Here is a 20,000-nt window from a genome sequence, read left to right on the forward strand (position 1 = left end):
CCCTGGTTCCCTCAGCAGTGGGTAGGGTAGGGGGTAGTCAGGTACCCCTGGTTCCCCTCAGCAGTGGTAGGGTAGGGGGTAGTCAGGTACCCCTGGTTCCCCTCAGCAGTGGGTAGGGTAGGGGGTAGTCAGGTACCCCTGGTTCCCCTCAGCAGAGGGTAGAGTAGGGGGTAGTCATGTACCCCTGGTTCCCCTCAGCAGTGGGTAAAGGGTAGTCAGGTATCCCTGGTTCCCCTCAGCAGTGGGTAGGGGGTAGTCAGGTACCCCTGGTTCCCCTCAGCAGAGGGTAGGGTAGGGGGTAGTCAGGTACTCCTGGTTCCCCTCAGCAGTGGGTAAAGGGTAGTCAGGTATCCCTGGTTCCCCTCAGCAGTGGGTAGGGGGTAGTCAGGTACCCCTGGTTCCCCTCAGCAGTGGGTAAAGGGTAGTCAGGTACCCCTGGTTCCCCTCAGCAGTGGGTAAAGGGTAGTCAGGTACCCCTGGTTCCCCTCAGCAGTGGGTAGGGGTAGTCAGGTACCCCTGGTTCCCCTCAGCAGAGGGTAGGGTAGGGGGTAGTCAGGTACCCCTTGTTCCCATCAGCAGAGGGTAGGGTTGGGGGCATTCAGGTTCCCTGGTTCCCCTCAGCAGTGGGTAAGGGGTAGTCAGGTACCCCTGGTTCTCCTCAGCAGTGGGTAGGGTAAGGGGTAGTCAGGTACCCCAGGATCCCCTCAGCAGTGGTAGGGTAAGGGGTAGTCAGGTACCCCAGGATCCCCTTAGCAGTGGTAGGGTAGGGGTAGTCAGGTACCCCTGGTTCCCCTCAGCAGTGGGTAGGGGGTAGTCAGGTACCCCTGGTTCCCCTCAGCAGAGGGTAGGGTAGGGGGTAGTCAGGTACCCCTTGTTCCCCTCAGCAGTAGGGTAGGGGGTAGTCAGGTACCCCTGGTACCTCTCAGCAGTGGGTAGGGAGTAGTCAGGTACCCCTGGTTCCCCTCAGCACTGGTAGGGTTGGGGGTATTCAGGTTCCCCTGGTTCCCCTCAGCAGTGGGTAAGGGGTAGTCAGGTACCCCTGGTTCCCCTCAGCAGTGGGTAGGGTAGGGGGTAGTCAGGTATCCCTGGATCCCCTCAGCAGTGGTAGGGTAGGGGGTAGTCAGGTACCCCTGGTTTCCCTCAGCAGAGGGTAGGGTAGGGGGTAGTCAGGTACCCCTGGTTCCCCTCAGCAGAGGGTAGGGGGTAGTCAGGTACCCCTGGATCCCCTCAGCAGAGGGTAGGGGGTAGTCAGGTTCCCCTGGTTCCCCTCAGCAGAAGGTAGGGTAGGGGGAAGTCAGGTACCCCTGGTTCCCCTCAGCAGAGGGTAGGGGGTAGTCAGGTACCCCTGGATCCCCTCAGCAGAGGGTAGGGGGTAGTCAGGTACCCCTGGTTCCCCTCAGCAGAAGGTAGGGTAGGGGGAAGTCAGGTACCCCTGGTTCCCCTCAGCAGAGGGTAGGGTAGGGGGTAGTCAGGTACCCCTGGTTCCCCTCAGCAGAGGGTAGGGTAGGGGGTAGTCAGGTACCCCTGGTTCCCCTCAGCAGTGGGTAGGGTAGGGGGTAGTCAGGTACCCCTGGTTCCCCTCAGCAGAGGGTAGGGTAGGGGGTAGTCAGGTACCCCTGGTTCCCCTCAGCAGTGGGTAAAGGGTAGTCAGGTGTCCCTGGTTCCCCTAAGCAGTGGGTAGGGGGTAGTCAGGTACCCCTGGTTCCCCTCAGCAGAGGGTAGGGTAGGGGATAGTCAGGTACCCCTGGTTCCCCTCAGCAGTGGGTAAAGGGTAGTCAGGTATCCCTGGTTCCCCTCAGCAGTGGGTAGGGGGTAGTCAGGTACCCCTGGTTCCCCTCAGCAGTGGGTAAAGGGTAGTCAGGTATCCCTGGTTCCCCTCAGCAGTGGGTAAAGGGTAGTCAGGTACCCCTGGTTCCCCTCAGCAGTGGGTAGGGGGTAGTCAGGTACCCCTGGATCCCCTCAGCAGTGGGTAGGGGGTAGTCAGGTACCCCTTGTTCCCATCAGCAGAGGGTAGGGTAGTGGGTAGTCAGGTACCCCTGGTTCCCCTCAGCAGTGGGTAGGGGGTAGTCAGGTACCCCTGGTTCCCCTAAGCACTGGTAGGGTTGGGGGTATTCAGGTTCCCCTGGTTCCCCTCAGCAGTGGGTAAGGGGTAGTCAGGTACCCCTGGTTCCCCTCAGCAGTGGGTAGGGTAAGGGGTAGTCAGGTACCCCAGGATCCCCTCAGCAGTGGTAGGGTAAGGGGTAGTCAGGTACCCCAGGATCCCCTCAGCAGTGGTAGGGTAGGGGGTAGTCAGGTACCCCTGGTTCCCCTCAGCAGTGGGTAGGGGGTAGTCAGGTACCCCTGGTTCCCCTCAGCAGTGGGTAGGGGGTAGTCAGGTACCCCAGGATCCCCTCAGCAGTGGTAGGGTAGGGGGTAGTCAGGTACCCCTGGATCCCCTCAGCAGTGGGTAAAGGGTAGTCAGGTATCCGTGGTTCCCCTCAGCAGTGGGTCAGGGTAGTCAGGTATCCCTGGTTCCCCTCAGCAGTGGGTAGGGGTAGTCAGGTACCCCTGGTTTCCCTCAGCAGTGGGTAGGGTAGGGGGTAGTCAGGTATCCCTGGATCCCCTCAGCAGTGGTAGGGTAGGGGTAGTCAGGTACCCCTGGTTTCCCTCAGCAGAGGGTAGGGTAGGGGGTAGTCAGGTACCCCTGGTTCCCCTCAGCAGAGGGTAGGGGGTAGTCAGGTACCCCTGGATCCCCTCAGCAGAGGGTAGGGGGTAGTCAGGTACCCCTGGTTCCCCTCAGCAGAGGGTAGGGTAGGGGAAGTCAGGTACCCCTGTTTCCCTCAGCAGAGGGTAGGGTAGGGGTAGTCAGGTACCCCTGGTTCCCCTCAGCAGAGGGTAGGGTAGGGGTAGTCAGGTACCCCTGGTTCCCCTCAGCAGTGGGTAGGGTAGGGGGTAGTCAGGTACCCCTGGTTCCCCTCAGCAGAGGGTAGAGTAGGGGGTAGTCAGGTACCCCTGGTTCCCCTCAGCAGTGGGTAAAGGGTAGTCAGGTATCCCTGGTTCCCCTCAGCAGTGGGTAGGGGTAGTCAGGTACCCCTGGTTCCCCTCAGCAGAGGGTAGGGTAGGGGGTAGTCAGGTACTCCTGGTTCCCCTCAGCAGTGGGTAGGGGTAGTCAGGTTCCCCTGGTTCCCATCAGCAGAGGGTAGGGTAGGGGTAGTCAGGTACCCCTGGTTCCCCTCAGCAGAGGGTAGGGGGGGAAGTCAGGTACCCCTGTTTCCCTCAGCAGAGGGTAGGGTAGGGGGTAGTCAGGTACCCCTGGTTCCCCTCAGCAGAGGGTAGGGTAGGGGGTAGTCAGGTACCCCTGGTTCCCCTCAGCAGTGGGTAGGGTAGGGGGTAGTCAGGTACCCCTGGTTCCCCTCAGCAGAGGGTAGAGTAGGGGGTAGTCATGTACCCCTGGTTCCCCTCAGCAGTGGGTAGGGGTAGTCAGGTATCCCTGGTTCCCCTCAGCAGTGGGTAGGGGGTAGTCAGGTACCCCTGGTTCCCCTCAGCAGAGGGTAGGGTAGGGGGTAGTCAGGTACTCCTGGTTCCCCTCAGCAGTGGGTAAAGGGTAGTCAGGTATCCCTGGTTCCCCTCAGCAGTGGGTAGGGGGTAGTCAGGTACCCCTGGTTCCCCTCAGCAGTGGGTAAAGGGTAGTCAGGTACCCCTGGTTCCCCTCAGCAGTGGGTAAAGGGTAGTCAGGTACCCCTGGTTCCCCTCAGCAGTGGGTAGGGGGTAGTCAGGTACCCCTGGATCCCCTCAGCAGAGGGTAGGGTAGGGGGTAGTCAGGTACCCCTTGTTCCCATCAGCAGAGGGTAGGGTTGGGGGCATTCAGGTTCCCCTGGTTCCCCTCAGCAGTGGGTAAGGGGTAGTCAGGTACCCCTGGTTCTCCTCAGCAGTGGGTAGGGTAAGGGGTAGTCAGGTACCCCAGGATCCCCTCAGCAGTGGTAGGGTAAGGGGTAGTCAGGTACCCCAGGATCCCCTTAGCAGTGGTAGGGTAGGGGGTAGTCAGGTACCCCTGGTTCCCCTCAGCAGTGGGTAGGGGGTAGTCAGGTACCCCTGGTTCCCCTCAGCAGAGGGTAGGGTAGGGGGTAGTCAGGTACCCCTTGTTCCCCTCAGCAGAGAGTAGGGTAGGGGGTAGTCAGGTACCCCTGGTACCTCTCAGCAGTGGGTAGGGAGTAGTCAGGTACCCCTGGTTCCCCTCAGCACTGGTAGGGTTGGGGGTAGTCAGGTACCCCTGGTTCCCCTCAGCAGTGGGTAGGGTAAGGGGTAATCAGGTACCCTAGGATCCCCTCAGCAGTGGTAGGGTAGGGGGTAGTCAGGTACCCCTGGTTCCCCTCAGCAGTGGGTAGGGGTAGTCAGGTACCCCAGGATCCCCTCAGCAGTGGTAGGGTAGGGGTAGTCAGGTACCCCTGGATCCCCTCAGCAGTGGGTAGGGGTAGTCAGACACCCCTGGTTCCCCTCAGCAGTGGGTAGGGGGTAGTCAGGTACCCCTGGTTCCCCTCAGCAGTGGGTAGGGTAGGGGTAGTCAGGTACCCCTGGTTCCCCTCAGCAGTGGGTAGGGGGTAGTCAGGAACCCCTGGTTCCCCTCAGCAGTGGGTAGGGTAGGGGAAGTCAGGTACCCCTGGTTCCCCTCAGCAGTGGGTAGGGTAGGGGTAGTCAGGTACCCCTGGTTTCCCTCAGCAGTGGGTAGGGTAGGGGGTAGTCAGGTATCCCTGGATCCCCTCAGCAGTGGTAGGGTAGGGGTAGTCAGGTACCCCTGGTTTCCCTCAGCAGAGGGTAGGGTAGGGGGTAGTCAGGTACCCCTGGTTCCCCTCAGCAGAGGGTAGGGGGTAGTCAGGTACCCCTGGATCCCCTCAGCAGAGGGTAGGGGGTTCAGGTTCCCTGGTTCCCATCAGCAGAGGGTAGGGTAGGGGTAGTCAGGTACCCCTGGTTCCCCTCAGCAGAGGGTAGGGTAGGGGAAGTCAGGTACCCCTGTTTCCCTCAGCAGAGGGTAGGGTAGGGGGTAGTCAGGTACCCCTGGTTCCCCTCAGCAGAGGGTAGGGTAGGGGGTAGTCAGGTACCCCTGGTTCCCCTCAGCAGAGGGTAGGGTAGGGGGTAGTCAGGTACCCCTGGTTCCCCTCAGCAGTGGGTAGGGTAGGGGGTAGTCAGGTACCCCTGGTTCCCCTCAGCAGAGGGTAGAGTAGGGGGTAGTCATGTACCCCTGGTTCCCCTCAGCAGTGGGTAAAGGGTAGTCAGGTATCCCTGGTTCCCCTCAGCAGTGGGTAGGGGGTAGTCAGGTACCCCTGGTTCCCCTCAGCAGAGGGTAGGGTAGGGGGTAGTCAGGTACTCCTGGTTCCCCTCAGCAGTGGGTAGGGGGTAGTCAGGTTCCCCTGGTTCCCATCAGCAGAGGGTAGGGTAGGGGGTAGTCAGGTACCCCTGGTTCCCCTCAGCAGAGGGTAGGGTAGGGGAAGTCAGGTACCCCTGTTTCCCTCAGCAGAGGGTAGGGTAGGGGGTAGTCAGGTACCCCTGGTTCCCCTCAGCAGAGGGTAGGGTAGGGGGTAGTCAGGTACCCCTGGTTCCCCTCAGCAGTGGGTAGGGTAGGGGGTAGTCAGGTACCCCTGGTTCCCCTCAGCAGAGGGTAGAGTAGGGGGTAGTCATGTACCCCTGGTTCCCCTCAGCTGTGGGTAAAGGGTAGTCAGGTATCCCTGGTTCCCCTCAGCAGTGGGTAGGGGGTAGTCAGGTACCCCTGGTTCCCCTCAGCAGAGGGTAGGGTAGGGGGTAGTCAGGTACTCCTGGTTCCCCTCAGCAGTGGGTAAAGGGTAGTCAGGTATCCCTGGTTCCCCTCAGCAGTGGGTAGGGGGTAGTCAGGTACCCCTGGTTCCCCTCAGCAGTGGGTAAAGGGTAGTCAGGTACCCCTGGTTCCCCTCAGCAGTGGGTAAAGGGTAGTCAGGTACCCCTGGTTCCCCTCAGCAGTGGGTAGGGGGTAGTCAGGTACCCCTGGATCCCCTCAGCAGAGGGTAGGGGGGTAGTCAGGTACCCCTTGTTCCCATCAGCAGAGGGTAGGGTTGGGGGCATTCAGGTTCCCCTGGTTCCCCTCAGCAGTGGGTAAGGGGTAGTCAGGTACCCCTGGTTCTCCTCAGCAGTGGGTAGGGTAGGGGTAGTCAGGTACCCCAGGATCCCCTCAGCAGTGGTAGGGTAAGGGGTAGTCAGGTACCCCAGGATCCCCTTAGCAGTGGTAGGGTAGGGGGTAGTCAGGTACCCCTGGTTCCCCTCAGCAGTGGGTAGGGGGTAGTCAGGTACCCCTGGTTCCCCTCAGCAGAGGGTAGGGTAGGGGGTAGTCAGGTACCCCTTGTTCCCCTCAGCAGAGAGTAGGGTAGGGGGTAGTCAGGTACCCCTGGTACCCCTCAGCAGTGGGTAGGGAGTAGTCAGGTACCCCTGGTTCCCCTCAGCACTGGTAGGGTTGGGGGTAGTCAGGTACCCCTGGTTCCCCTCAGCAGTGGGTAGGGTAAGGGGTAATCAGGTACCCTAGGATCCCCTCAGCAGTGGTAGGGTAGGGGGTAGTCAGGTACCCCTGGTTCCCCTCAGCAGTGGGTAGGGGGTAGTCAGGTACCCCAGGATCCCCTCAGCAGTGGTAGGGTAGGGGGTAGTCAGGTACCCCTGGATCCCCTCAGCAGTGGGTAGGGGGTAGTCAGACACCCCTGGTTCCCCTCAGCAGTGGGTAGGGGGTAGTCAGGTACCCCTGGTTCCCCTCAGCAGTGGGTAGGGTAGGGGGTAGTCAGGTACCCCTGGTTCCCCTCAGCAGTGGGTAGGGGGTAGTCAGGAACCCCTGGTTCCCCTCAGCAGTGGGTAGGGTAGGGGGAAGTCAGGTACCCCTGGTTCCCCTCAGCAGTGGGTAGGGTAGGGGGTAGTCAGGTACCCCTGGTTCCCCTCAGCAGTGGGTAGGGTAGGGGGAAGTCAGGTACCCCTGGTTCCCCTCAGCAGTGGGTAAAGGGTAATCCGGTACCCCTGGTTCCCCTCAGCAGTGGGTAGGGGGTAGTCAGGAACCCCAGGTTCCCCTTGGGAGTGGGTAGGGGGTAGTCAGGTACCCCTGGTTCCCCTCAGCAGTGGGTAGGGTAGGGGGTAGTCAGGTACCCTTGATTTCCCTCAGCAGTGGGTAGGGTAGGGGGTAGTCAGGTACCCCTGGTTCCCCTCAGCAGTGGGTAGGGTAGGGGGTAGTCAGGTACCCCTGGTTCCCCTCAGCAGTGGGTAAAGGGTAGTCAGGTATCCCTGGTTCCCCTCAGCAGTGGGTAGGGGTAGTCAGGTACCCCTGGTTCCCCTCAGCAGTGGGTAGGGGTAGTTAGGTACCCCTGGTTCCACTCAGCAGTGGGTAGGGTAGGGGGTAGTCAGGTACCCCTGGTTCCCCTCATCAGGGGGTAGGGTAGGGGGTCGTCAGGTACCTCTGGTTCCCCTCAGCAGTGGGTCGGGGGTAGTCAGGTACCCCTGGTTCCACTCAGCAGTGGGTAGGGTAGGGGTAGTCAGGTACCCCTGGTTCCCCTCAGCAGAGGGTAGGGTAGGGGGTAGTCAGGTACCCTGGTTCCCCTCAGCAGTGGGTAGGGGGTAGTTAGGTACCCCTGGTTCCACTCAGCAGTGGGTAGGGTAGGGGTCGTCAGGTACCTCTGGTTCCCCTCAGCAGTGGGTCGGGGGTAGTCAGGTACCCCTGGTTCCACTCAGCAGTGGGTAGGGTAGGGGGTAGTCAGGTACCCCTGGTTCCCCTCAGCAGAGGGTAGGGTAGGGGGTAGTCAGGTACCCCTGGTTCCCCTCAGCAGAGGGTAGGGTAGGGGTAGTCAGGTACCCCTGGTTCCCCTCAGCAGAGGGTAGGGTAGGGGGTAGTCAGGTACCCCTGGTTCCCCTCAGCAGTGGGTAGGGTAGGGGGTAGTCAGGTACCCCTGGTTCCCCTCAGCAGTGGGTAGGGTAGGGGTAGTCAGGTACCCCTGGTTCCCCTCAGCAGTGGGTAAAGGGTAGTCAGGTATCCCTGGTTCCCCTCAGCAGTGGGTAGGGGTAGTTAGGTACCCCTGGTTCCACTCAGCAGTGGGTAGGGTAGGGGTAGTCAGGTACCCCTGGTTCCCCTCATGGGGGTAGGGTAGGGGTCGTCAGGTACCCCTGGTTCCACTCAGCAGTGGGTAGGGTAGGGGGTAGTCAGGTACCCCTGGTTCCCTCATCAGTGGGTAGGGTAGGGGTAGTCAGGTACCTCTGGTTCCCCTCAGCAGTGGGTCGGGGGTAGTCAGGTACCCCTGGTTCCACTCAGCAGTGGGTAGGGTAGGGGGTAGTCAGGTACCCCTGGTTCCCCTCAGCAGAGGGTAGGGTAGGGGGTAGTCAGGTAGCCCTGGTTCCCCTCAGCAGAGGGTAGGGTAGGGGTAGTCAGGTAGCCCTGGTTCCCCTCAGCAGAGGGTAGGGTAGGGGTAGTCAGGTAGCCCTGGTTACCCTCAGCAGAGGGTAGGGTAGGGGGTCGATAAAGAGGGCAGTGAGGGGGATAAACCCAACAGAACCACAGAGCACTCGACCTGGAAGCCTCTTCCTCATACACACAGCCAGCTGTACACCCCAATTACTTGGCAGAGCTGTGTGTGTGTGTGTGTGTGTGTGTGTGTGTGTGTGTGTGTGTGTGTGTGTGTGTGTGTGTGTGTGTGTGTGTGTGTGTGTGTGTGTGTGTGTGTGTGTGTGTGTGTGTGTGTGTGTGTGTGTGTGTGTGTGTGTGTGTGATGTATTATGGGGCGGGGGGAGGTGTTGTGGCTGTAAATACAGTACTGTGCACATGTAAGTATAGGTGTGTTTGCAGAGTTAATTAACACTCAAATGTTGGGATTGTGATTCTTCCAGAGGTATCAAACAATACGTTGTGAAGTGAGAGAGACACATAGAAAGAGGGGGAAACAGAGGGTGTAGTGACCCGTCCCCCTTTTCATCTCAGACTCAGTTCTCCCCTGTAAGGCACACTGGGGTGTTTGTTGTACATGGTTGAGTTGCACTACAGGGGTCCGGGCTGAGAGGGGGAGGGGGAAGGGGGGAGAGAGAAAAGCCAAAAGAGTGGAGGGGGGTGAGTTCCCCGTCACAGAGAAGAGAAGAGAGAGTGTAATGTTTACTGTCATTTTTATTGGTTATTTCACTTTTGTTTATTATCTAGTTAACATATGTTTCCCATTCCACTAAAGCCCTTAAATTGAATTGAGAGAAAGAGAGAGAGTAGTTTTCCCTCAGAGAGACAGACAGACAGACAGCCCTCCCTTAACTGCAAGGCGTGGGAAGGGGGGGGTTGACAAGAGGACAAAATATTGCCAGGTTACACACACTTCTTATCTGCCAGAGAAACACACCTCTGTCCTCGGTCAAATCAACCATATAAACAAGAGGGAGGTAAAGAGGGAGAACGAGCGGGTGTGAAGGAACAATACAGAAGATGGAGGGATGGAGGGTAAGCTGAGTGGGTAGAGGTGGGTAGCTAATCTACAGCACCGGTCTCCAGGGACCCTCTACCTCTCTGGTGAAATCCCCAGGGCAGAGCAGCTCTCATCCAGGCACAAAGCCTGACTATCAGCCATGGTAGTCACCGAGCCAGGCCTGAAACACGATTTAGGACGGGGACAGAGGGGCCCGTCACAGACACAGTCACGCCCCCTGCCTGTCTGCACCCCTCCCTACCTTCCACAACCCACCTCTCCCAAACACCCCCACCCCCCTCCCTCTCACACTGCTCCTACTCTCACCATCCCACCTCCATCCACATTGCTCTCCATACCTCCCCACCCTTCCCTCCCTCCTCATCCGGCCTTCCTGCTGTATTCAGCTGTAGCTCTGGCTGTGTGTGTGAAATGGGATGTGACAGGAGCACCTTTCCCTGGGGATCAGAAGCCTCTCCCTCCCATAAATAGGGCCCTGGAGGTGAAGACTGGGGGCTTTCTACCTCCAGAAAAACATCCCCCCTCAGTCTTTCTCACTCATACACCCAGTACTCACGTGCATTAGAGAGTAGTAGGACTGCTTTCCTGTGTAGAACAGAAAGTGGAATGGCCGTCCATCTGCGCCCCATTGGACAGCTAGAGGGTGTGTGTGTGTGTGTGTGTGTGTGTGTGTGTGTGTGTGTGTGTGTGTGTGTGTGTGTGTGTGTGTGTGTGTGTGTGTGTGTGTGTGTGTGTGTGTGTGTGTGTGTGTGTGTGTGTGTGAGAGAGAGAGAGAGAGAGAGAGAGAGAGAGAGAGAGAGAGAGAGAGAGAGAGAGAGAGAGAGAGAGAGAGAGAGAGAGAGTTAGGCCATTGGTGTAAACCACTTTACCTTGTAGCCCAATCACTGTTAAAGATTGAGCAAAAACTCAGAGAGGTCCCCCTGCTGGTGATGTTGTGAAAGTGCAGCTCTCACACATTGAAAATGACCATAGGAGTAGAACAATCCGTCTCAGTTGTAAATCTATTTAAAAAGGACCTACCTCTCTGTTTTGGAAACACCTCATCCGGATGCTGGAAGAAAATATGAAGATTTTGAATCACTAATGAATATGAAGTTTCTGAGTTAATACACTTCTACATGAGACGTCTGGTCTTACCTTCATCAGTGGTTTGGCTTTTTTGTCAAATAGGCCGGAGGGGAACAGGTATGCAATGCTTCTCTGGAACAGAAACAGGAGAGAAGTCAAATATCATTAACATATCATAAAGATGGAGGGAGAAACATTTAGTTTAAACAGGCAGCTCTGAACAGGGAGAAATGTTTAGTTTAAACAGGGAGAAACCTTTAGTTTAAACAGGCAGCTCTGAACAGGGAGAAATGTTTAGTTTAAACAGGGAGAAACGTTTAGTTTAAACAGCCAGTTTAAACAGCCAGCTCTAAACAGGGAGAAACCTTTAGTTTAAACAGCCAGCTCTAAACAGGGAGAAACGTTTAGTTTAAACAGCCAGCTCTAAACAGGGAGAAACCTTTAGTTTAAACAGCCAGCTCTAAACAGGGAGAAACGTTTAGTTTAAACAGCCAGCTCTAAACAGGGAGAAACCTTTAGTTTAAACAGCCAGCTCTAAACAGGGAGAAACATTTAGTTTAAACAGCCAGCTCTAAACAGCGAGAAACCTTTAGTTTAAACAGCCAGCTCTAAACAGGGAGAAACCTTTAGTTTAAACAGCCAGCTCTAAACAGGGAGAAACGTTTAGTTTAAACAGCCAGCTCTAAACAGGGAGAAACCTTTAGTTTAAACAGGCAGCTCTAAACAGGGAGAAACATTTAGTTTAAACAGCCAGCTCTAAACAGGGAGAAACCTTTAGTTTAAACAGCCAGCTCTAAACAGGGAGAAACGTTTAGTTTAAACAGCCAGCTCTAAACAGGGAGAAACCTTTAGTTTAAACAGCCAGCTCTAAACAGGGAGAAACCTTTAGTTTAAACAGCCAGCTCTAAACAGGGAGAAACCTTTAGTTTAAACAGCCAGCTCTAAACAGGGAGAAACCTTTAGTTTAAACAGCCAGCTCTAAACAGAAACCTTTAGTTTAAACAGCCAGCTCTAAACAGGGAGAAACCTTTAGTTTAAACAGCCAGCTCTAAACAGGGAGAAACCTTTAGTTTAAACAGCCAGCTCTAAACAGGGAGAAACCTTTAGTTTAAACAGCCAGCTCTAAACAGGGAGAAACCTTTAGTTTAAACAGCCAGCTCTAAACAGGGAGAAACCTTTAGTTTAAACAGCCAGCTCTAAACAGGGAGAAACCTTTAGTTTAAACAGCCAGCTCTAAACAGGGAGAAACCATAAAGATCATCAGGGACAACAACCACCCGAGCCACTGCCTGTTCACCCCGCTATCATCCAGAAAGCGAGGTCAGTACAGGTGCATCAAAGCTGGGACCGAGAGACTGAAAAACAGCTTCTATCTCAAGGCCATCAGACTGTTAAACAGCCACCACTAACACAGAGAGGCTGCTGCCAAGATATTGACTCATCTCTAGTCACTTTAATAATGAAAAATTGGATGTAATAAATGTATCACTAGCCACTTTAAACAATGCCACTTTACATAATGTTTACATACCCTACATTACTCATTTCATATGTATATACTGTATTCTATACCATCTACTGCATCTTGCCTATGCCGTTCGGCCATCCATATATTTTTATGTGCATATTCTTACTCATTAATTTACACTTGTTTGTATAAGGTAGTTGTTGTGAAATTGTTCGATTACTTGTTAGATATTACTGCATGGTCGGATCTAGAAGCACAAGCTTTTCGCTACACTCGCATTAACATCTGCTTACCATGTGTGTGTGACCAATAAAAATGGATTTGAACCTTTAGTTTGACAGCCAGCTCTGAACAGGGATAAATGATAGTAGCAGCCAGGCTAGCTAACAGGTTAGAGAGGAGACACTCCAGTCTTGTAAGAGTTCAGATAAAGGCTAGAGGGAAGTTCCTAGAGAACAGCAGTGAAAGTTAGAGGGGAGAGAGAACAAACAAACAGCTAGGTGACAGGAACCAGAGGACAGACTAGAGTCACCAGTTCACCCTAAGTTCACACACTCACAGCCAGTCTCCTTGTGAAGGCAGCAGAGTGGAGCCAGGTCATTAGTGCTGCTACAGATGGCACTACTCTTGACAAGGTGGGTGTGTGTGTGTGTGTGTGTGTGTGTGTGTGTGTGTGTGTGTGTGTGTGTGTGTGTGTGTGTGTGTGTGTGTGTGTGTGTGTGTGTGTGTGTGTGTGTGTGTGTGTGTGTGTGTGTGTGTGTGTGTGTGTGTGTGTGTGTGTGTGTGTGTGGAGGGAGGGAGGGGTCTGAAGGTGTGTGTGTGTGTGCACGTGTCTCTGAAGGTGTGCATTAATGTGTGTGTGTGTGTGTGTGTGTGTGTGTGTGTGTGTGTGTGTGTGTGTGTGTGTGTGTGTGTGTGTGTGTGTGTGTGTGTGTGTGTGTGTGTGTGTGTGTGTGTGTGTGTGTGTGTGTGTGTGTGTGTGTGTGTGTGTGTGGGAGAGACAGGTAGTGTCCACCCTGCCACTCTTCTCCAGCCAGTCTGCTCATCCCTCCTCTCCCTCATCTTTAACTTATTTTCCTCCTTCACTCTGTCTGCTCAATTAAGAGAGGGAACAGGTGCTAGAAGGAGAGAGCATGTTGCAGCCTTTTGGGCTGTCAAGACGAGGGGAATCAAAGAGAGAGAGAAGAGAGAGAGAGAGAGAGAGAGAGAGAGAGAGAGAGAGAGAGAGAGAGAGAGAGAGAGGTGGAAGAGAGAGAGGCAGGTGAGGGGGAGGTAAAAAGAAGAAGACAGGGGAGGAGGAGAGTGGAACATTGTGCCAGATGAAGGCAGCACCTGTTCATTTCATACCCTAGGCTGCAATATGGCAGAGTCCCCTAGGGAGAGACAGAGAGAGGGGAAAGGGAGAGACCTTCTCCCTGCCACAGATTTCACTGTGTTGTTCACAGCACTCTAGATTCCTCCACTCGGTCTGAACTCCATCGATGTCAATAAAAAACGTAGAGAGAGTACTGCTACACGATACTTTCTGCACAGAGCCTCATTTAGAAACTAAGTTTCCCTTTTATTATTTCTGCTGCTAACACTTGCAATGTAATGTAATGTAATGTTTGCACTAATAGGAATGTCAGAACTGAACCAGAGTCAACAATAACACATAGGCGCAAGTCTCCCCTAATTCCCCCTCCAGTGGTCCCCCATTCCCTTTCCAGTCTCCCCCATTTCCCCCTCGAGTCTCCCCATTACCACTCCTTTACCCCTAATTCCCCCTCCAGTGGTCCCCCATTCCCTTTCCAGTCTCCCCCATTTCCCCCTCAAGTCTCCCCATTACCACTCCTTTCCCCTAATTCCCCCTCCAGTGGTCCCCCATTCCTTCTCCAGTCTCCCCCATTTCCCTCTCCAGTCTCCCCCGTTACCCTCTTGATAAGTGTCCTTTACCCCTAATTCCCCCTCCAGTGGTCCCCCATTCCTTCTCCAGTCTCCCCCATTTCCCTCTCCAGTCTCCCCCGTTACCCCTCCTTTACCCCTAATTCCCCCTCCAGTGGTCCCCCATTCCTTCTCCAGTCTCCCCCATTTCCCTCTCCAGTCTCCCCCGTTACCCCTCCTTTACCCCTAATTCCCCCTCCAGTGGTCCCCCATTCCTTCTCCAGTCTCCCCCATTTCCCTCTCCAGTCTCCCCCGTTACCCCTCCTTTACCCCTAATTCCCCCTCCAGTGGTCCCCCATTCCTTCTCCAGTCTCCCCATTTCCCTCTCCAGTCTCCTCCTTTACCCCTAATTCCCCCTCCAGTGGTCCTCCATTGCCTCATTTCCCTCTCCAGTCTCCCTCATTTCCCTCTCCAGTCTCCCTCATTTCCCTCTCCAGTCTCCCTCATTTCCCTCTCCAGTCTCCCTCATTTCCCCATTTTCCACATCTCTCCCTCTCCTCCACTCATCTGACGATGGGACGCTCCATGTCACTTCCTGTTACAAAGCCCACTGCTAACAGCTCTATTCATTAGATAGGATAGAAGGTTAGAGACTGCCAGGAAGTGAAGAATCATGGGAAATCAAACTAAATGAGTGGGGCAAACGAAGCTAATGCATTCTTCCTTCGTAATGAATAAAACATGAGATGTGTGTGTATCAGGCGTTGCTAATACAGTGGACACAGCACATTACACAGTGCTGGCCCCTGCTGAGTCTGTCTGTGTGATCAGATCCAGGTCTTATTGTTTATTTTCATAATGACTATATGTGCACATCTTATGGATACCAAAATAATAGAGGTAGACAAGTTGTTTTGTAGGTCACTCTGCAATGATTTGCATGACCACCGTGCATCCCACATGTCATGGTAATGTAGGTGGGTGTTTTACACTTTTGAACATAATATTCCCTTACTGCTGTCTAGCTTCCAACCCGGCCTGATTGCACATATGAATGTAATTATTGATGCCAACATGTACCTCTCTGTTTATTGAATATGCATAAAGTGTAGCTTTTTGTATGGCCATGTTTTGTATAGCATCTATACCCACTATGCGTCATATGTGTAATGGCTATGTGAGGTAAAATGTGGATATATTAGGAGATGGGATAACGAGGTCTGCTTGACCTGATGAAGATCCGTGTTGGATCGAAACGTTGTCATTAAAGGTGGTAATTGGGGGCAAATTCAGTGCGCGGGCCTTTCTGTTATTTTCAATTAAACTTCATTACCCCATCACCTCAGTGTTTTAAGGACATGCATATGACCACAAACTGCTTTACACAGCCCACTGGTAAGTGCTAACAGTCCTGTTCATTATATAGAACAATGGTTAGACACCACCGGGAAGTGAAGAATCATGGGAAATCAAACTAAATGAGTGGGGCAAATGAAGCTAATGCATTCTTCCTTCGTAATGAATAAAACATGAGATGTGTGTGTATCAGGCGTTGCTAATACAGTGGACACAGCACATTACACAGTGCTGGCCCCTGCTGGTGACTGTTAGAGTGTGTCTGTGTGATCGGCTCCACCAGATGCTGCTGATGGCATGCGGAGACAGACCAGAGACAGACCAGAGACGATTCTCAACTACTGTTGGGGAATTAAACTAATATGGCTGGAAAACCCCCTTAAAGACATGTGACATCTCCTCTGAGAAAGAAAGCATAATGTATTTACCCCAAATAAGGTGGCACCTTTCTAAACCTTGCAGAGCCAAATGCATATCTCAATTGAGTTGATGGGGGACACCATAGACTTATTGAGGTATGAATCCGTCTCTGATTGTAGGATAAGGACAAAAAACTGCATTACACTACATCCATCTAGGGTTTACACTGCATCCCTCTACGAAAGACAGGAGTTGTACACCCCTCGTTAGGCATAAGTGCAGTCTTTCTTACATTAATGTCCCCCTGAGTGAAGGTCTCAGGGTCCTCTCCCATCATGTTGGCTAGATGTCTCTTCCCGATGTTGAACTCCTCCACCTGCTTCTTGATGAACTCCTCTGAGAACTTCTCTGGGCCCGCTGCAGCCAGGTTCTTCCTGTGGAGAACAGCACTCACACATAGCTGTCTGGACAGCACCTGAGGTGTGGGAGAGAGGAGGTTCTTATGTTAGGATACATACTGGTGCTTTAATAACCCAGGGCCTTGGTATCACAGGGATGGATGAATGGCAGTTATCTGGGCTAATAGACAGTCTCTGTAAGTGGCTCTGGTCTTTTAGGTGCATTAAGTTAGTCTGAAACGGTGAGATTTGGCATTGACAAATAGACCAACTGATGGGCATTTGACAGCAAGGTATCCACTAGTAAATGGGACTAACATTGGATGAACGTAGTAAAACGTTAGCTAGCTACGCAAACAAGCTCTGTGAGGCTTAGCTAACTACGGTTCTATTAAACCAAAATATTGCGACTTGTATGTCCAATATGTTCATGTAGCTAGCTATGTCCACTATGGCATGCATGTTGAGACAAGAAGAACAATATCTAGAGAGTCAACTAGCTACTTAGCTCTCTGTCTGTCTTACTTCAATGACAGTTTACATGTGAGCTAGTTGACAAGGCAGCGCATTGCTACTAACGCTGAGCTATTTCAAGGACAACTCAGCCCTTCTCTACAGTGCAGCCCCGTTGACATTTCCGTGAAAACATGCCAAATTAAACTCCTGGCTTTACCTGGCGAGTTAAATTTGACGAGACTGTGTTAAAATTGAAGCAGCAATTTCCGCATTTCCAGAGAAAAGATCCCACGGTTCTTCCACCGGAGGCCGCCATGTTTGCTGTACGACGCTCTGGTGAAAACAGGAAGTACGTCGATAGCAAATGCATTTGTGTTACAATGTAACTGTTACAATGTTACTACATTTCATTTCTCACTGTATATTTGGCAAAATTCGGATACAAAGTATTTGTTTCTACAAAACAATAACCGTATTTGATAAATCTATAGAATAACTAGAATAAATGTATAGGTTTTTCAGTCCCTTTGTTGCATCCAACAATTGGTTGAAAAGATAGGTATTATAACAAATATGTGTTTTTATTATTATGGGATATGAGGGCAGCATTCGTAATTTTGGTCAACGTTTCGTGTGGGACCCTAATTAGTAGGTAACAATTGAACTGGTTCAAATCACCCAACCCTACTACACATGTTCAGATGAGCCACGACAACTAATTCAAGCTGGAAGCTGTCGGACCACATGCAGAACGATTCGTTGACATGGTGAGTTTTTGTGTGTGTGTGTGGGGGGGGGGGGGTTAAATAACAAACAGCAACACAACTATAGTAACCACTATAAAACTACACAAACAGCCATACAGCTATAAACAATACAACTGTACAGAAGTATACTGTAATACAAGTATTCACTATGCTTCAGATGTAAAATAAGTGTTGGATACTTGGACTCCCCCTTCATGGATTTAAAACCATATAGGATTGTTGTAGGCATTGGCTGGAGGGAGTTTCCACCATTGCTAGTTTCCAAATGTTAAAATACTATTAATAAGAAACTCTTCTCTCCACTGCGACTTCCTGGTGTTGTGTAAGGTCCTCCGGAAAAGTTAAGAGTAAAAAAACGAGTTGTTCTATTATGAGACGACAAAGTAGAATATCATCTTCAAAACGGAGATTACATAAAGTAAATATTTCAGAAATGAATCCACACGACAGAGCAGAGTGAGTGAATGGAGTAAAGGGTATATAGTATAACGGAGAGTAGTATCGCCTGGACTGAGTAAGAGAACATTGACTTAATGTTATGTGTTAAGTCTGACGTGGATCAGTACACACTGTTAAAAGGAGGTACTGCCTCTCACAATGTTTTTCTTTAAATCTACTTGTTATCAAACCAGCTCTATATGAAGTGTTTGTGTAGTTAATTCACTTGTACTTGGTGGAGAGGAAGGGCTTACGGATGGACATGAGGAAATGGGTTAGGAACTGTGAGCAGTGGTTGAAAAGTACCCAAATGCCATACTTGAGTAAAGGTAAAGATACCTTAATAGAAAAGGACTGAAGTAAAAGTGAAATTCACCCAGTAAAATACTACTTAAGTAAAAGTCTAAAAGTATTTGGTTTAAAATATATTTAAGTATCCAAATTAAAAGTACAAGTATGAATCATTTAACATTCCTTATATTAAGCAAACCAGACAGCATGATTTTCTTTTTTTACGAATAGCGAGGGGACACTTCAACACTCAGACATCATTTACAAACTAAGCATTTGTGTTTAGTGAGTCTGACAAATTGGAGGCATTCGGGATGACCAGGGATGTTCTCTTGATAAGTGTGTGAATTAGACAATTTTCCTGTCCTGCTAAGCATTCAAAATGTAACTAGTACTTTTGGGTGTCAGGGAAAATGTAAGGAGTAAAAAGTACATTATTTTCTTTAGTAATGTAGTGAAGTAAAAGTTGTCAACAATACCTCAAAAAACTACTTAAGTAGTACTTTCAAGTATTTTTTACTTAAGTACTTTCCACCACTGACTGTGAGTATATTTGGCTGTGTACACTTGAATTCTGTTTGATGTATAAACATATTCACCAACATTCTTCTCTCTGTTACGACATGTTTAGGCTTACAGTGGTGAGACAATGTTGGGGACCAACTGGTTCCTACAGGGAGGAGGTGGATCAGTGAAACGCTTTGTACCTTGACTCTCCCTTCAGTTCACCAGACAGCAGAATGAAGAGCAGAGCTTCACACGAAGGGGAGAGATAAAGTACTAATGATCCCTACTGTAAGTTGTTGGTTTGTGTGTAATATGCTAGTGATACAGTGCATTTAAAAAGTATTCAGACCGTATTCTGACTTTTTCCACATTTTGTTACATTACAGGCTTATCCTAAAATTGATTCAATTGTTTTTCCACCTCATCAATCTACAAGCAATACCCCATAATAACAATGCAAAAACAGGTTTTTAGAAATTTGAGCAAAATTATACAAATAAAAAAACGTCAATATCACATTTACGTAAAAGTGTTCAGACCCATTACTCAGTACTTTGTTAAAGCACCTTTGGCAGAAATTACAGCCTCGATTCTTCTTGGGTATGACGCTACAGGCTTGGCACACCTGTATTTGGGGAGTTTCTCCCATTCTTCTCTGCAGATCCTCTCAAGCTCTGTCAGGTTAGGTGGGGAGCGTCGCTGCACAGATATTTTCAGGTCTCTCCAAAGATGTTTGATCGGGTTCAAGTCTGGGCTCTGGCTGGGCCACTCAAGGACATTCAGATACTTGTCCCAAAGCCACTCCTGCGTTGTCTTGGCTGTGTGCTTAGGGTTGTTGTCCTGTTGGAAGGTCAACCTTTGCCCCAGTCTGAGGTCCTGAGTGCTCTGGAGCAGGTTTACATCAAGGATCCCTCTGTACTTTTCTCTGTTCATTTTTCCCTTGATCCTGACTATTGTCCCAGTCCCTGCTGCTTAAAAACATCCCCACAGCATGATTCTGCCACCGCTATGCTTCACCGTAGGGATGGTACCAAGTTTCCTCCAGACGTGATGCTTTGCATTCTGGCCCAAGAGTTCAATGTTGGTTTCATCAGACCTGAAAATCTTGTTTCTCATGGTCTGAGAGTCCTTTAGGTGCCTTTTGGCAAACTCCAAGCGGGCTGTCATGTTCCTTTTGCTGAGGAGTGACTTCCGTCTGGCCACTCTACTGTAAAGGCCTGATTGGTGGAGTGCTGCAGAGATAGTTGTTCTTCTGGAAGGTTCTCCCATCTCCACAGAGGAACTCTGGAGCTCTGTCAGAGTGACCATCGTGTCCTTGGTCACCTCCCTGACCAAGGCCCTTCAGCCCCGATTGGTCAGTTTGGCCGGGGGACCAGCTCTAGGAAAAGTCTTGTTGGTTCCAAACTTCTTACATTTAAGAATGATGGAGGCCACTGTGTTCTTGGGGACCTTCAATGCTGCAGACATTCCCCAAATCTGTTCCCCGACACAATCCTGTCTCGGAACTCAACGGACAATTCCTTTGACCTCATGGCTTGGTTTTTGCCCTGACATACACTGTCAACTGTGGGACCTTATATAGACAGGTGTGTGCCACTTC

The 20,000-nt window shown here is 51.7% G+C and overlaps 2 protein-coding genes across 6 annotated transcripts in view; one reads left to right on the forward strand and one right to left on the reverse strand.

Annotated features, from left to right (window-relative positions):
• LOC124010616 (28S ribosomal protein S9, mitochondrial-like) overlaps positions 1 to 16,770 on the reverse strand; it is a 36,843-nt gene extending 20,073 nt beyond the window's left edge. Inside the window, exons 1-5 of the mRNA XM_046323286.1 lie at positions 16,615 to 16,770; positions 15,836 to 16,018; positions 10,566 to 10,628; positions 10,449 to 10,479; positions 9,985 to 10,064 (exon numbers count right to left, since the gene is read on the reverse strand). Of these exons, the coding sequence (XP_046179242.1) occupies positions 9,985 to 10,064; positions 10,449 to 10,479; positions 10,566 to 10,628; positions 15,836 to 16,018; positions 16,615 to 16,767 (510 nt within the window). The 5' untranslated portion in view covers positions 16,768 to 16,770. The remainder of the gene's footprint in view (positions 1 to 9,984; positions 10,065 to 10,448; positions 10,480 to 10,565; positions 10,629 to 15,835; positions 16,019 to 16,614) is intronic.
• The window catches only part of LOC124010613 (NACHT, LRR and PYD domains-containing protein 12-like), a 16,558-nt gene continuing 13,305 nt past the window's right edge, over positions 16,748 to 20,000 (forward strand). For 2 of the 5 annotated variants that reach the window (XM_046323278.1, XM_046323280.1), the window contains exons 1-2: positions 16,748 to 17,164; positions 18,525 to 18,688. The gene's annotated coding sequence lies outside the window, so the exon portion shown is untranslated. Of the gene's footprint in view, positions 17,165 to 17,513; positions 17,621 to 18,524; positions 18,689 to 20,000 lie in introns of those variants that run through there. The other 3 variants (XM_046323275.1, XM_046323277.1, XM_046323276.1) reach the window with 2 other exon arrangements.

Source organism: Oncorhynchus gorbuscha, linkage group LG23 (genome assembly GCF_021184085.1).
Source record: "Oncorhynchus gorbuscha isolate QuinsamMale2020 ecotype Even-year linkage group LG23, OgorEven_v1.0, whole genome shotgun sequence".
Lineage (NCBI taxonomy): Eukaryota > Metazoa > Chordata > Actinopteri > Salmoniformes > Salmonidae > Oncorhynchus > Oncorhynchus gorbuscha.